The 15,744-nt window shown below is 56.1% G+C and overlaps 1 protein-coding gene across 4 annotated transcripts in view; it reads left to right on the forward strand.

The window, feature by feature from the left end:
• KCNH6 (potassium voltage-gated channel subfamily H member 6) overlaps window positions 1-10,452 on the forward strand; it is a 90,431-nt gene extending 79,979 nt beyond the window's left edge. For all 4 annotated transcript variants that reach the window (XM_039517020.1, XM_039517024.1, XM_039517021.1 and 1 more), the window contains 6 exons: window positions 1,145-1,338; window positions 2,938-3,037; window positions 3,910-4,206; window positions 5,468-5,648; window positions 7,665-7,860; window positions 9,057-10,452. In XM_039517020.1, the coding sequence (XP_039372954.1) occupies window positions 1,145-1,338; window positions 2,938-3,037; window positions 3,910-4,206; window positions 5,468-5,648; window positions 7,665-7,860; window positions 9,057-9,341 (1,253 nt within the window). In that variant the 3' untranslated portion in view covers window positions 9,342-10,452. The remainder of the gene's footprint in view (window positions 1-1,144; window positions 1,339-2,937; window positions 3,038-3,909; window positions 4,207-5,467; window positions 5,649-7,664; window positions 7,861-9,056) is intronic.
• The last annotated feature ends 5,292 nt before the right edge of the window (window positions 10,453-15,744 follow it).

The raw sequence follows: 15,744 nt of genomic DNA on the forward strand, positions 1-15,744 counted from the left end.
AGAATTAGCCAAGGCCTGGGATCCTCTCTCTGCTGTAGTGAGGCTGGGAAGAAGCATCCACCAGGGCTGGGAGGCGGCAGGAGGCTGGGAGGGTGTGTTTGGAAGATGCCAGCAGCCGGGTGGATCCGTGCACAGTTTGGTCTCAATCCACCCCTGGCTGTGACTAGGAGTGGAGGAACCAGCTCAGATCAGATCGGAATCGAAGCAAACCTACCTCAGATCCCTGGACTCCGCCTGTTTCTAGGTTTGGGAAGAAACTGGCGGATCCCAACTCCTCCATCCCCCTCCCCTGTTCTTTCCCAGAATGCTGTCCCCTGCAGGCTAGGGCCAGAAACACTGCAATCCCACACAAGACGGCTGATCTTGTGACATCTCTGGCGCAGCCTAAAGCAAGAAGCGTCGGAGATCATGAAAGAGGAGGCCTGTTCTCCCAGCCCTCCAAACCCAAGAGGTTCTGAGAGTTGGGAGGAGCACTTACATCTGCCGATGTTTCATCCTGTCGTGTCCCTGTGGGCAGGGGAAGGCCAAGACTCGGCTGTCACGAATTCCAAGGGGATTTTTATTGACAGACCCTTTGGGTTCTCTCTAGCTCCCAGTCCATGTGGCTCCATGTCTCCACAGCGGGTCTACCCAGCATCCTGGCCTAGACTCAGCAGCTGCGGAAGGGAGTGCTGACTATGCTACAAAGCTGACTAGACTCTCACAGTTTTGTGACCTCAGCGAGGGCTGGTGAATTTCAGCACTCCTGGCCTAACGGGGGACAGTCTTTTAATTCAGTGTTAGAGCCCTGGAGAGGCCCATACATGGCATGTTACAGAGCAGCTGAAGGGACAAGGCCCCTGCCCTACAGAGCTTACAAAGATCAGCCACAGCGCAAGTAGCAAAGGGATGGGCAGAGGAGGCCTTGGGGTGGGGTAGATCTGGAGAAGGGAGGCGTGGCAGAAGGTGCAAAGCGGCGAGCAGGAGGAGTCTAGTGGGTTGGTCAAGGAGGACACAGAGGAAGGTGGGGAGCTGGAGGAGAGGAGTTCACAGACGTCGACTGCTGAGTGAATCAGGACTTCAGCGGAGCAATCTCTCTAAAGCCTTAGAGCGCTGGGGACAGCTCCACCACCCATGCCTTCATGAGCCTCTCTCCATTGCACAGGGAAGAACGACATCTTTGGGGAGCCCATCAGCCTCTATGCCCGGCCTGGGAAATCCAACGCGGACGTCCGGGCACTGACCTACTGCGACTTGCATAAGATCCAGCGGGAGGACCTCCTGGAGGTCTTGGATATGTACCCGGCCTTTTCCGACAACTTCTGGAGCAACTTAGAGATAACCTTCAACCTGAGAGATGTGAGTCTCAGGCGTAGGTGTGGAGAGTTAGGAGAACAGAGGCAGCTGCTGCAAATTGTCCCCATCCAAATTGCTGGGGAGGACGCCGGAGGCAATGGTGCTGGGTAGCATAGACTGATAAGCGGTCTGTGCTAGGCACCAAGGGCTATGTTTTCAAAGCCTTGTCTGAGCTTTTAATTGCTTTCGAGTCAATAAGAGCCAGGTTTTGAGAAAAGCTCAGCACTCACCCTGGGGATTGTGAAATGGTGATTTTGGCCCTAAATTTTCACAGGAGCCCAGCCCATGGGGGCATGTTAGGTGCCTTGATTGTAGGTGCTGAGAGCTTGGAAATCTGGCCCTGAGCTCTTCTGGAAATTTGGATCCATGAGTCCTGCAGCTAAACTCCCTTCCCCCCAGTTTTGCAGGACCACAGCACTATTAAAATATCTCAAAGGTTATTTCAGGCTGATGCAAGGTCATCGTGTTGCAATACTATGCCAACAAGATGTGTTGACGTTAGGTTGTGATGGGAGGGAGTATGGGAGACATGACAGTGCACAGCATGGGGTCATGCAGAGTCATCAAACGGTGACGCTTTGTTGTGACAAGACTGTTATGTCATGACAGAGTGGTGTCGTGATGGCTTGATGCAATGTGGCCACATGTCAACATGGTGGCATCGTGATGTGTCGCATGACAATGTTTTGCTGTTACATGTTGACACATGACGTGGTGCCGTTGTCTTGTGTTTTGACATGATGCTGTTCTCACAACGTGAGGGCATTGTTTCCCATTGTGATGTAACGTGAGGGCATTGTTTCAACATGACACCATGTCATTGTGTCATAATGTAACACGGATGTGACACAATGGTTTGAGTGAGGGCATGATTTCATTGTCATGATGCAGCATGTCACGTTATTGCAGTGTGCGGTGATGGTCTTGTCATGATGTGCTTCTCTGGTCTTGACATGATGTGACTAAAGGCACTGACCCATATAGATGGCATTGCCATGGTGATGTCATTGCATACTGATGATGTCATGTTATGACATCACCATGTAAACATCATGACTTTGGCACCAATCCAGAAAAGTACTCTGAACTTTTACCCACATACTGAAGTCCAATTGACTTCAGGTATCAGACGGTGGGGTCAGATTGCTAAGGGAAAAAAACAGGAATTCCAAAGCCTTCAGCCAATCACAAATAAGCGTATTCAGAGACGTCCCCACTTTTATGAACAATCAAGGCTGTGACTGGCTGAAGGCTCTGGAGTAATTTTTTTCCCGTAAACATTATCGTTAAATCCTGCTCGGCGATCTGATTGGCTGCCACCGTTTGTTTGTTTTTTCCAGAGACACTGGCTGATGAGTGTGTGAGAGACCCCCTTAACTCCACTAATGTCCCGGGGCACCTCCCATCACACTATCCCATGCCCCCCAGGGCACCGAGCCTCGGGGGTCTCTCATCACACCTCAGGAGGGTCCAGTTCAGTATCTCCCGCCGGCGGGCTTGGGGAGAGGGGACCGGGAGCAGGGCCTGCAGAGAGGCGCCCCAGGGTTTCCTTGCGTGGCACTAACAGTCCCCTCTCACGCTCGGTCCCCTCTTCCCTCTCAGGCAGACAGCATCCCCCGCTCGCCGCTCAGCGAGGACTACGACTGCTCCTATCGCCACGTGCGCCGGCGCAAGCATTCCCTCTGCCGGCCCCCCAAGACCGGTGAGTCGTAGCCCGCCGGGCTCGGTCTCCTCGAATCGGTGGCAGCTGCTGGGCAGGACAGGGAGGGTGTGAACAGTCGTCTCTGCCCCCCCCCCCGAGCGCCTTCTCCCTCCATCCGCTTCTCTCCCGTCCCCCCTCTCCCGAGCGCCCCCTGTCGCTGTGATACCAGCACTACAGGAGGGACTGGTCTCAGCTATGCCAGAGCTGGGTCAAGCCAATCTGGGCCCCTGACTCAGAGAGCAACGGTCCCCTCTCCCCCAGCTCCCCTGCCAGGGCCTGGGGCGGGTCTGTGCGCCATGGCGCAGGGTGGGTCTGGGTGTCCGGCGCTTGTGAAGGGCTGTGGGGAGGGGAGGTAGCTGGCCTGTGCCCTGCCCCAGAGCGCCCTGGGGCAGCCCGCTCTCCACCCCGGGCAGTGCTGCAGCAGGAGCACTGGTGGGAGGGCGGGGGTTTGAGAGCCTCGGCTGAGCAGTGCCTGGGGGGGGTGGAGGCTTTTACCAGCTTATCTGCTGCTGGCACAGCAAGACCCGGGCCGCTGCCCATGAGGCGGAGCAGGGCACTGACTGGATCACGTTGTGCCCGCCCTGAGACATAGTATTGTCTGGCCTGGCCCCTCCGCGAGGCAGCACTGGGCACCAGCCGGCCTCTCCTGTTCACTGTCTATTAGGCAGCGCTAGGCACCATCCAGCCCGCACAAGGCAGGTGCCCGCCAGCCCTTTCCACCCCCTCATCCCCATGAAGCTGGGTAAGGCTCCCCATGGTTCTCTCGTGGGCTCCTGAAGCCCCTTGGCATCACGGTGGGGATGGGGTCTGAAGGGGCAGCCCTGGCGTGTCTGTACTAACCTGTCTGCACCCCCCCACACCCCGCCCCACAGACCCGGACGGGCTGGACACGGGCATCTCGGACGCCGAGCAGTACCACACCTACTCGGAGCTCACCAACCTGCAGGGCCCCCCCAGCAAGGACCAGTGGGACGACCTGTGCAGCAGCACCACGCCTTGCTCGCAGACCAGCGACGAGGAAGCCAAGCCCCCCAGCCCCACCCAGGCCGAGCCCTCCTCTGACTCCGACAAGGACGACTTTGCCCCAGCCGTGCTCAGCCTGGTCCCCCCCAATGTCAGGGGCACCGATGGCGGCAAGCAGGCGGCGGACGACAGCCAGTCCTACGCAGGTAGTGGTGATTGTGTCTTGGGGCGCTGCCGGGAGCCATGGGGCCCAGCGCTGGCTATCAGCGAGGGGAGATGGGCTGAGATCCTATTGGCCCCGTTAACCCTCATCCCTCCAGTGTCCAGGGTTCGAGTGTGACCACTGGGGGGCGCCGTGGGAGGGAGAAGGGAGAGTGTCCGGTTTTCGGGAGATGGAGGAAAGTCTGGACCCTTGGGAGGAGCAACCTGGCTCCACACAAAACCTGCATTCTCTGTGTGAGGCCACGTGGCCCTGCCTAGGATCTAGCTCTGGGGGGAATCCAGACAGTGATGGTATCACAACACAAACCTCAGCCTAAGCCAGAGGTGGGCAAACTACGGCCCACGGGACCGTCCTGCCAAGCCCCTGAGCTCCTGCCCTGGGACGCTAGCCCCCGGCCCCTCCCCCACTGTTCCCCCTCCCCCACAGCCACGCCTCCGCGTGGGCAGCGCTCTGGGCAGCGGGGTTGTGTGCTCCTGCCAGGCAGCGCGGTGGCGTGTCTGGCTCCAGCCGGGTGGCCCGGCTGCCAGACATGCTGCTCTGAGCAGCATGGTAAGGGGGCTGGAGCCAGGGAGGTTGGATAAGGAGTGGGGGATCCCGGGGGGCAGTCAGGGGACAGGGAGCAGGGGGCGGTTGGTTGGGGGGGCGGTTCTGGGGGGCAGTGGAGGACTGGGGGGAGGGTTGGATAAGCGTGGGGTCCCAGGGGGCCTGTCACGGGGCGGGGGTGTGGATAGGGGTCAGAGCAGTCTGGGACTGGGAGCAGGGGGGTTGGATGGGGGGTGGGGTCCCGGGGGCGGTTAGGGGCGGGGGGTCCTGGGAGGGGGCGGTTAGGGGACAAGGAACGGGGGGATTGGATGGGTTGGGGGTTATGAGGGGGGCAGTCTGGGGGCGGGAAGTGGGAGGGATAGGATAGGGGGCAGGGGCCAGGCTGTTTGGGGAGGCACAGCCTTCCTTACCCGGCCCTCCATACAGTTTTGCAACCCCAATGTGGCCCTCGGGCCAAAAAGTTTGCCCACCCCTGGCCTAAGCTGTCTCCAGCCTGGCGGCTCCTAGGGCCTCCTGCAGGACCAGCCTAGCGCTGGTTCCCCTGGCCACCCACGGGTGCAGTGCTGATGCAGGTGATACAGCAGCGAGAGCTTGTTTGGGACCACGGGGTCAGGGTTTGCTGACCGGGAATTCCTGGTGCCAGGGTTGGGGGGTTATCGCGGATCTGCTCCAACAGCAGCTGTGAACTCTCCTCTTTGCAGCTACCCCCGGGGACGTTCCAAACATGTTCGCCTTCTGGGAGGACAGACGGCCAAATCTCCACCCAGAGCCCCTGCCACACGCGTCCTTGGTCCACAACCCCCGGGCCAACTCTCTGCGCTTGGACTACGGGCAGGGTCAGATCGAATCCCGACTCGAGCTCCTGCAGGCTCAGCTCAGCAGGTGGGTGCAGCTCCTCCGAGGCCGGAGCCTGGGTTCCTGCAGTGCTTGAGTGGCTCAGGGTGCTGCCCCTTCTGGGCCAACCCAGTGAGTGGCGTCTGCGGCCCCCCCATTAAAAGACCCACGTGGAACAGGGCAGTTTAACACAGCTCTGTGATGTGACGTGGGCTCTCCCTGCTGGCTACTTCGGGTATTGCATGTCCATGGAGCATCCTGCCCTACTGTGATTAGTGGTGACATCTGGAAGCAGCTGCTAAAGTATTTCCTCGGTAGGGCCCAGACGGGATTTAGTTACAGTGGATCCCACAGAATTCAGTCACGGGGTCAGGAACTGAAGGCTTTGCATTTACATTTGCCGCTGTTCCCGTATATGAAGAGCGGCTGCCTTCCTCCCGCTCGACCATCCTAGGCAGGTGAATTGTTCACAAAGCCAGTCACTGGCGACAGACACTTGCCGTGTAAATAGTAAGGAAGGGGCCAGCATTCGAATGAGAAGGGAAAGGAGCCCAGATCGGTGAGATCTGCCACTTCAATGGTGCAGCTGGAATCTCCACCGCTGGGGACCGAAAGTTACCCCCATGTGGAAGCAACTCGATAAAGACATGATTTTCAGCGGCTGCCTGCAGCCCCCGTTCAGTGCAGTGGGAGTTGTGTGTGCTCAGTGCCTCTAGGAATCAGGCCACTTTTATCTAGCTGCCTAAGTGGAGATTTCGGTGTCTCACTTTAGTCCCAAGAAGTATTTGCCCTGCGTCACTCTGCCATTTTTTCACTGACTTCATAAAAACTCCCATGAGCTACGCCGACTAGGTATGATACACCCCCTGGTGGCCACGTAGTGACAGCAGCAGGCTCCGCGGAGATCGGAGAAAAGGCCCTAGCCTGCCTTTTCATTTTCATTTACTTCTCTCAAAAAAAATGGTCCCTTTGGGTTGTGATGTAAACGTGGAACTATTCTCAGTCATTCTTCTCCAGAGAGGGGTCCCAGAACTCCACCCTGCCAGACCCACGTGGAGATAGGGACAGCCCCGAAATCCAGAGCCAAATCTGCAGCCAGCTTTCCTCAGCGCTCCTGGGAGTTTGGCTTCTTGGTTTGAGCCTGGCTGTTGAAGAGACAGCACGGCCCAGTGGATTAGGATCAGGAGACCTGGGTTGTCTTCCTTGAGGCAATTACTTGACTTCCCTCGTGCCTCTGTTTCCCCTTCCACCTTCTGTTATGTCTATTTAGATTGTAGCTTTTCGGGGCAGGGACAGTCTCTGACTCTGTCACTGCACAATGCCTAGCAGAATGGGGCCTGATCGCCGCTCTAGTTGCCTCTAATTGCTACTGTCATATAAATAATAGTGTAAATCCACAGACCGTGGGACCTGCCAGACTGGATCCCATCAGCTCAGGGATCCATCTAGCCCAGCGTCCTGGCTCTGACAGTGGCCAGCGGCAGACGCTTCAGAGGAATGTGGAAGAAAACGTCCAATAGCCAGCTCCTCTGCCCAGCCTGATCCCAATAGCGATTGGTTTAAGATCTGAGTTTGTCTCTCTTCCAAGACTCTTGGTTAGCATTAGCCATCCTAACACTGGGTGTCCTTGCGACCCAGCTACACGACAAGAAGATACAAACGAGGCTCCGGGCTGGAAAACGCCTTGGCCAGGCTGTTTGGGATAAGCCTTTTCTCCTGGGCTGGCTCTGGTGGGTGGTGACTGCAGCATCCTCTGTCTGTTGCTGGAGCTGGCTGTCTGACCCTGCCCTCGCCAGCCTGAGCTGGGAGGATCGGCAGCAACCTTGGAAAATCGAAAGGCAAGGGATGGCGCTTTGACAAACCCCACCCCCCGTGCTCTGGCCACTCCCCGGATTCGCTGGTTCCCACGCCACCCTCAGTGGGCCGCACTGGCTTGGCCTTACAGGGGTTCCAGAAACTTTGCCAGCTCAGTGCAGTCCAAAGTCCACTGCCCAGGCAAAGCCCCAGAGGAAAGAGGGTGGCCCTGGGAGGCACCGTGCTAAAGCTGGTTGATCTGTCCCACAGGCTGGAGTCCAGGATGTCTTCAGATATTACTATAATCCTCCAGCTCCTGCAGCGCCAGCTGTCCCAAGTGCCACCCGCATACAGCCCCATCTCGCCGTCCTCCCACAGCCTGGCCATGTACAGCATGGGCCCAAGGGGCATGGAGCCCGCTCCACCGTGCACGCCGCTGCAGGAGGACCTGACTCCTCCCGGGCAGGTAACTCCCGACCTCATCCCGCTTCACAGCAAAGACCAGTACAAGCGCTGAGCCCAAACTGAGGCTGAGGGGGCTCTAGGGGAGACGTCTCCGTCTCCTCACAGCAGAGAGCAGCTTCCTCCTCCAGAGGAGCAGGCCAAGGGAGTCCCCTGGCAGGTCATTGCGCGAGTGACCCTGGGGTGAAGGAAGAAGCCTTGGCTCTCTAAGGCTGCCGCTGCCTTCCAGGTGCAGAGAGTGCTGGGCTGAGGGTCCAGGATAGGAGCTGCTCCCCTCCCACTTCTCCTCACAGTATGGGGAAGGGGCTGGCCATGAGGGAGGCAGCTTCCTCTCACCAATGTGGGAGATGGAGAGACCCAGGAGATGTTGTCACCTCCCCCACTGCTTCTCTCTGGGTGAGGTCCCCCTGCTCCTGCTTCTCCTCTCCCTCTCTGACTAACCCAGGGCCATTTCAAAACCCGTCATACCCCAGGTCATCCCCTCTGGGCTAAGCCCTTGGGGCTGGAGAGGGGATGAAGCCCAGCAGAGGCCTGGAATGAGAACACCCAGCACCTCAAAGCCATTCTTTTGGGGTGCTGGAGGAAAAGAGAGTAGAGTCCCCTTTCTGGCATGCATCAGCTGCTCCGTCCTAGATTGCCTGAAGTCACCACTGTCTCTGGGGGAGCTGCTGCTGCTTTGAGAGCTCAGGGGCTTGTCTACATTTCAGAGCTGCCCCCATGCAGCACTTCAGTGCAGCCACAACCTGCACCAGTGGGAGGGATTCTCCCGTCGGCCTAGGTAACCCACCTCCCCGAGAGGCAGTAGCCAAGTCAACGCTAGCTTGCGCTGTCTACACAGGACACAGGTCGGCTTAACTACACTGCTCAAGCCAACTTAATTTTCTGGTGTAGACCAGGCCTCTGAATCTGTTGAAACGTGGCTCCAGCACTGGGGGTTGCGCCGTCACTAGGGCAGCAGGATTTGACCAATGGGAGTGTGTGTGAGCTGTAAGAGGTTTCCCAATGACGGGGCAGGGGCTTCTCTTTTCCAAGGTGTCCCCATGAAAAGGCAAGAAGCTCCCCCACTGTATAGGCTGGCACCACCTGCTCAATGGGCTTCTCTCTCAATGGAACGTTATGGCCTCTTGGCCAGAAGACCCTAGTTGCTGAACTTTAATCTCATAACAACACACCCTCACTTCTCCTTTTCTTCTCCGCCAGAGCCCAAGCTACACAGAGATAGAAAAGTTCCAGCTGAAATCCAGGGACTCCTTGTCAAGCGGGATACACCTGTTGGCGGCCTCAGAGAAAACCATGACCATCTACTCCCAGCCGGAGCGCCATTCCCAGGCCTTCTCCCACCCAGAGCCCCACCAGAGGGCAACAAACACACAGGGACTCTTCCGCGGCTCTCGTTTCCCTTCCCTCCCCGAGCATCTTGAAGCCTCTTCCGAGCACCTAGACATTCAGAGACATCTCTCCGACCCGGTGCTTCCCGGCAGTTAGAGACGCGCACGCGCCGAGCCAAGCCAAGAGGAACCGCAACTGAGAACTGGTTTCGCTGATTTCAGTTTTGACTGTGGGGGCGAGACGGGGAGGACAAAGTTATTGGCTCAGGGGTACACTTTGTAGCTGTCCTCTGCCCCGGTGGAGGGGAGTGGAGGGTGGAGGGAGTTCAGAGATCATTGTTCTCCAAAGGCTTATGTAGAGTAGATTCAAATTGCACATTATAGAGTGCACCCAACGCGGTTCTTTTTGATGGCCACCAAGAAGCCAACGGGCTGGAGGAGCCAGATGGCACCAGCTTCCCCTTCCTCGCCAAGCCTTCCTCCCTGTGTTGGTGCCACCAAAATGGGCCATGACTGCAGGAGGAGAGTGAATGCATGGCTGGGAGGCCACCTTGCTGGCAGCTCTCTGGGGCGGGGACCACCTCGACATCTGTGTTCATACCGCGCCTAGCTCCACGGGACCTTTGCACGCTACCATACTGGGGCTGTTCATCGTGGAGACGACGTTGTCTGGAGGAGGAGAGGGAAGGAGGGATAAATGGCATCGGATAGTGGGAGAATGAAGGAGCTGGAGGTGTAAAGTCCAGGGGATGGGCAGAGGAGAGGAGTCATCCCTGTCCTACCTGGCTGTCATTAAGAAATGAGGGTGGTGGGGTTTCCACCACTCTAGCACGCTTCAGCACAGGTCCCTGGCCAGAAGCCCCTAGAGCAAGGCTGACTGTAAGCTTCAGCCAGGCCTGAGAAACTTTCCTCCAGCCCTCATCCAACTCTTGCAAAGCCCCCGTAGCTTCCCAGACAAACTCAACTGTGACCCAGCGTGAGTGGAAAGCACAAAACTCAGAGGCACAATCCTGGAAAGAGAAAAGCAAAACCAACCCCCAGATACCTTGTTTTCAGCCCTCGCCCGGAGATCGTCTCTTTTGATAATGGTTTCATAGATGCTCCCCCCACACACACACCCCGAGGGACCCTGTTGCTCCCCTGCAGGAGAAAACCCGCCTAGCAATGCTGCCTTCCACACGGTTAGATGCTGTAGAGGTAGTCTTGGCCGCCGGCTCACGCCGCGTTGAGCTCCCTGTGAGAGTAGCAAGACTGTGAGCGTTTCTTAGTGTCCACTTTGCTAATAAATGTTTTTTGGCATCTAAAGTGGCTCAAGGCTGGGTTTTGTCGAGGGGCTGGGAGAGTGGCTGGAGCGAGGTCATGGCTGTGGAGCTCTGAGCGCTACCCTGACCCCGTCCAATACTGGAGCTGCTTCAGAGCCCTGGTCCTAATCTACAAAGATCTCTGGGACGCTCTCTGTCAGCTGCCCTTGTCGGGGATGCCAGGGCCAGTGGTGCTCAGAGCGCTGCTCTCGCGGATCCCAGACAGGGCCTGCGGCTGTGGAATTCCCCTTCGGCAGAAATGAGAATACGGCTGGATCTCAGCACTTCATCTGACCCAGCGCTTTGCAAAGGCCGTTCTGTCAGGACAGCCTGGCCTGCCCCCGAAATAATCCAACACGCGCGCGCCACGCTCGCAGCCGAGCAGGAATCTGAGAGGGTGGGGATTTGAACAGCCACCTCTGACCATGCCAGAGGCACCTGAGCGGCTTGTTCTCCCCTTTGTCCAGAGAGAAAATGAGCTTTGGGGGCACTCAGATAGCTGATGTGGGGACCCCCTGCTTTCTCCTGCCGTGTGCTCAGGCTTCCCACTCTGTCGCCACGGGGGAGCAGCCACATGGAAACTGTGCTGGGAACCCTCGGAAAGGCGTGAGGCACCAGGGCACAGCGCTTCCCTTATGCATGCACAGGGCAGGCTTCCTCCACCTCTGTAGCAGTGGGCTCAGGAGATGTTGGCTCTGTATTCAGAACCGGCTTTATAACTAGGACTCCCAGAGGGCCCAAGGGGATTAAGCACCCAACACCTCCCTTTGAAAATTCCCAGCCTCGATGCTCCATGCGTTTAATTGGTCTTCTTTGCACTTTCGGCTGAATGTCCTAATGTGGGCCGTTTACCTGGCTGACCTGAACACTGATGGTCTCAACAACCATTTCAAGGATGGGCTACCCGGACGACACCCTCGGGAAGGACAGCTCAGGGCAGAGCAATGAGTTGGACGCTTTCGTCTGGGACCCCGCGGTCTCTGATTAGAAGTGCAGCTGCATGAACTCTGCTGCCTCTTCAAAACCTCGGAGCTCATGGCTCCAGAGGCCGCAGCGTTTAAAGGGTTGTAAAAATTAAGCATCCTACTAAATTGCCGGGGCTGAAAACCACCTGCGTTGGAAGCAGATGTGGCAGCGAGACGTTAAAATGCACAATGGCAATTTCCAGAGAGGCCAAAACAACCCACAGGCACAAAGGATTCGGAGTGAAAGATGGTTTTCATTTCTTTCAGTAATGGGGTATAAAGGCAGGACATTTCCAAAGCAAACGCCTGTAATAGCTGTGCTCGTAATGCACAGCTAATGATCTGTACACCGGGCGGGGGGAGGGAGAGAGAGAGAGAGAGTGTGTGTGTGTGTGTGTGAGAGAGAGAGAGACGCATCCCAGCACAGGTAGCTGGGGCTTTGTCACTCCATAGAGGCTGGATAACATACAGAGGAGAGTGAATTTGCTATGGCCTTCGTACCAAGATGTTTTCTCCTTTAGCTCACGCGAGAGAGACTCATGCTTCTAGATCTAAAGGTTCCCCGGTTCAATCCCCGCGGACGAGCCAGCCATGCGTATCAGTAAGTAGGGGAAAATGTGTGTACAGTAACATGGTACAGTCCATGAGCTACCCTGTGGAACTGGGCAACGAGATATACCCCGTTTCAACCCAGAGCACTCTACACACTGCATACATGCACCAGAATTATTTCACCCACCAATGAAATGCAGCCACCACTTGGGTGGAACATGGCAGCTGTTTAACACTCCTCAAGAGTTTAGGACAGGAAGTAAAAAACCTCATCTCCGACTGAAATGGCAGATCGAACTGTAGCTGGGCAGGATATTACTGGCATTGGCACCGTGGCGGGTCAGATACGATGGGGAGGAATGTGGTGTGAAAACACACTCTGATTCTCCCTTCCTTGTGCCATTTGTTGGCATCCACATGTGTGCTGCCTGGGTGTCACGTGGTACCAGTCTGATTCTGCAGTGCTGCACGCACCTGTTTGTACAGGCGTCAATGACCAGACCCGGCGCAGGGCAGTAAAGAGACAGCTGCTGAGATGGGAATTTGGCCAGAAACACGAGCCGATCTGCCCTCATCTTACCCATGGCACCACTTTGGGTTCTGCAGCTCCTCCAGCAGCCCCATGCTGGGGCATTGGTTCAACACTGACTCCGTGCTGCCTGTTCATTCATAGCCACCATAGTCACGCAGGGCGGATAGAGTGTGCAAGTGAACTGCTAGCTAGAGCCAAGGCAGCTCTTGCATTAAAGGGCGTGGTGGGGATCAGAGAAGCCGCAGCGAGGAGGAGTCTGGCCTGTGCCCTCACAGCCAGCACCCCAATGACTGATGTCCTTGCTATACCTGAGCAACGTCGCTATGGAAACTGTGCCGCAGGATTCAGCAGGTGCCCAGGGCTCTCCCGTAGCAGGAGAAGGCAGAGGGCAGCTGCAGCCGTGCGAAAGGGAAAGGGAGTTTGTGCACCATCCCCTGACCCCAGTCTGGTTTCTCCACAGCCGCTCGGCGGAGTGGGAAGCTCGCACTGCTGCTGCTTGAGCTGTGAAGGGGAAGGTGCCATCTCAACGCCATAAAACACTGTGAGGAGAAGGGGCTAGGCAGGGGGTATGTGCTGGGGGGCAGTGGACCTGGGAGGTTCTGTGGTCGAGGTGTGTGTGCAGGGGAGGGTTCTGAGCTGGGCCATGGCGGGGCAGAGGGGATCTATAGGCTAGGCGTGTTTGAAGAGAGCAGTGAGGATGCTGTGGCATGGATCCTGGCGCAGGGCAGCAACCTGAGTGGGGCAGGCTTGGGCTGGGGTGACGAGCCTGCACCAGAGCCCACGCTGCCATTTCCTCGCCACCACTGCCACCCGCACCAGCCTGATTAAAGCCAGTGGCAGGACGCCTGCCCACGCTGCAATCCCAGCTTCCTTTGCAGTGTGAACGTACCCTTCAACCTACCAACCCTGGGTTGCGCTCACTGAGCCGGCTTCTCCACCATGCTGCAGCACCTGTCGCTGTTGTGTCTCTCACCCCAGCCCCGTGTCCTAGGCCCCTGCTGCGTGTGTGCGCGCACACACACACACACACACACACACACACACTCACTCTCTCCAACCATGCAGCTACTTCTATTTCAGGACAACTTCGGTTTCATCTTTCTGCAGCAGCAGGGACATTCCAGCCGCAGGCATTTTTTCTCCCACAAGGCTCCTGCCTCTGCCTGGAGAGGCAAAAGGCAACTGAACTCCCATAGGATCTCTGGCACATGGCCGTGTCTTTCATCCACACAGTAGCGTTAACATCCTACCAGTCCTCCCCGCAGACAGCAAGCTAACCAACCACCAATGAGTTTAGGAAGAAACTGCCCCTATGGGCAGGTTCTCCCGTAATGAGCCACTTCAGAGTTCCTTGCACCTTCCTCTGAAGCAGCTGGTTCTGGGCACTGTCAGGGACAGGATGCTGGATGAGATGGAGTTGACAATTCCTCTGTTCCTCAGTGTCTCTTCGAAGGGATGAGAAATGCCTACAACGGGGATGCTTGTATTTCAATGACCCTGACGTAGACAAAGAAAATCCTGCTTTGTCCGTTCAGCACCTGTCCATGGTAGATCTCACAAAACTGAAGTGAATTTTAGTCCCAGGCCAGGAAAAGTGACCAAAGCCTGAGGAAGAGCTGTGCCTGCTCAGGACAGCACTGCACCAGAGGCACCTACTCTGTGGATGGTTATGGAATGCAGGCTACTAGATACAGCCTGTGGGTCCTGGAGCACCATTCCTGTGGATTCATAGTGCCCATAAATGGCTCCAGCCTCTTGTCAAGTGACATGCCCAAATCCTTCCTCCGTGTGCCGCTGCAGAAACCCACAGGGAAGTCACGTAGGTGGAATCAGGAATGCCAGCTCTGTCACAGGCCTGCTGCAAGATCTTCCCAGTCACTTACCTCGATCTGTGCCTCGGTTTCCTTATCTGCAAGATGAGGAAAATGGTGCTACCCCCACCTCATGGGCAGTTGTGAGAACTACAGTAATGAGTAATGAGTTTGTAAAGCACTTAGAACAGGAAAAGCCTTATGTAAGTGGCAAATACTTTAATTATTAATTTATTATTATTATTATGCACCTAGCAACCCCAGTCAAGACTCATGGCTGCTTTGTTCTTAGCACTGTACAGACAAGAAACAAAGATGTTCCCTGCCCCAGAGGCTCTACATGACAGACAGGACACCAATCTTATTCCATGCTAGATTATCCCTATTTTACAGATGGGAAACTGAGGCACAGAATGGGGAAGTGACTTTCCCAGGGTCACACAGGGATCCGGTAGCAAAGTTGGGAGCAGAGCGCAGCCAACTCCCAATCCTATTATTTAGAAAAGGCATGAGAATAAAGGTTAACCTGGCACTTGAATGAAGGCAGCTGCGGAAGCCCGAGTCCCTTCTCTTGGATGTAACAAGAGTGAACAGGCTTGATCAGAATATGAGGGGCCATTTTAGCCACTTTTCAGAAGAACTTTGAAAGGGGCTTCTGTTTGCCGCCACTGCATATCGGCCGTGCCATTCTCCCTCTCTCATCCAAATTGCTCCTTTTTGGCTAACAAAGATTGCAACAAATCTCACTTCTGATGTTGAACCATCCCCTCACCACCGGGCCTATGGCAACTGTTCAGACCCCTCTCTTGGCCTTTGTGACGCAGAGGGCAGTAGCTACCTTCCACACTACAACAGTGGGGGAATGAGAAATTTTGCCCAAGGACACTGAGGTTATTTCCTATGCAAAAATCTGGCCACTGACATTGGTACCTGCCTAAACAAGTACTGCAATCTTTTGAGACTCTGGCCCCATACAAATTAGACTTTTCTCTGCTTCCCCTCCCATGCCTTAGGAGAGCTGTCAGCAATGGTGCAAAGCATAAGGCAAGGCCTTTATGTGTTTCCATCCATGTATGGGATACACTCATTGACTCTAAGCATCGCGGACTCTTTCCTCCCACAGCCCAGCAGTGACATTCTGCTTCACCTGCCCTTTGAATGAACCTACAAGGGTTGACCTTGGGCATGGTTTTCAAAATTGCTCAGCACATGGACTGCTTGGCACAGCTGAAAATCTTGCCCTTATGTTACTGCTTAAATGGGAGCTGAGCTCTTCAGAGGAGCCTGATCTGGCCCAGGGTGTTTACAACCCCTCTAGCTGTCGGAGCTGGGATTCGAACCTCTCTCAATGCAGGATACATCTACATTCTAAGCCTCAAATTGCTCCGCTGAGCCCCAA

Source organism: Mauremys reevesii, linkage group 27 (assembly GCF_016161935.1).
Source record: "Mauremys reevesii isolate NIE-2019 linkage group 27, ASM1616193v1, whole genome shotgun sequence".
NCBI lineage: Eukaryota > Metazoa > Chordata > Testudines > Geoemydidae > Mauremys > Mauremys reevesii.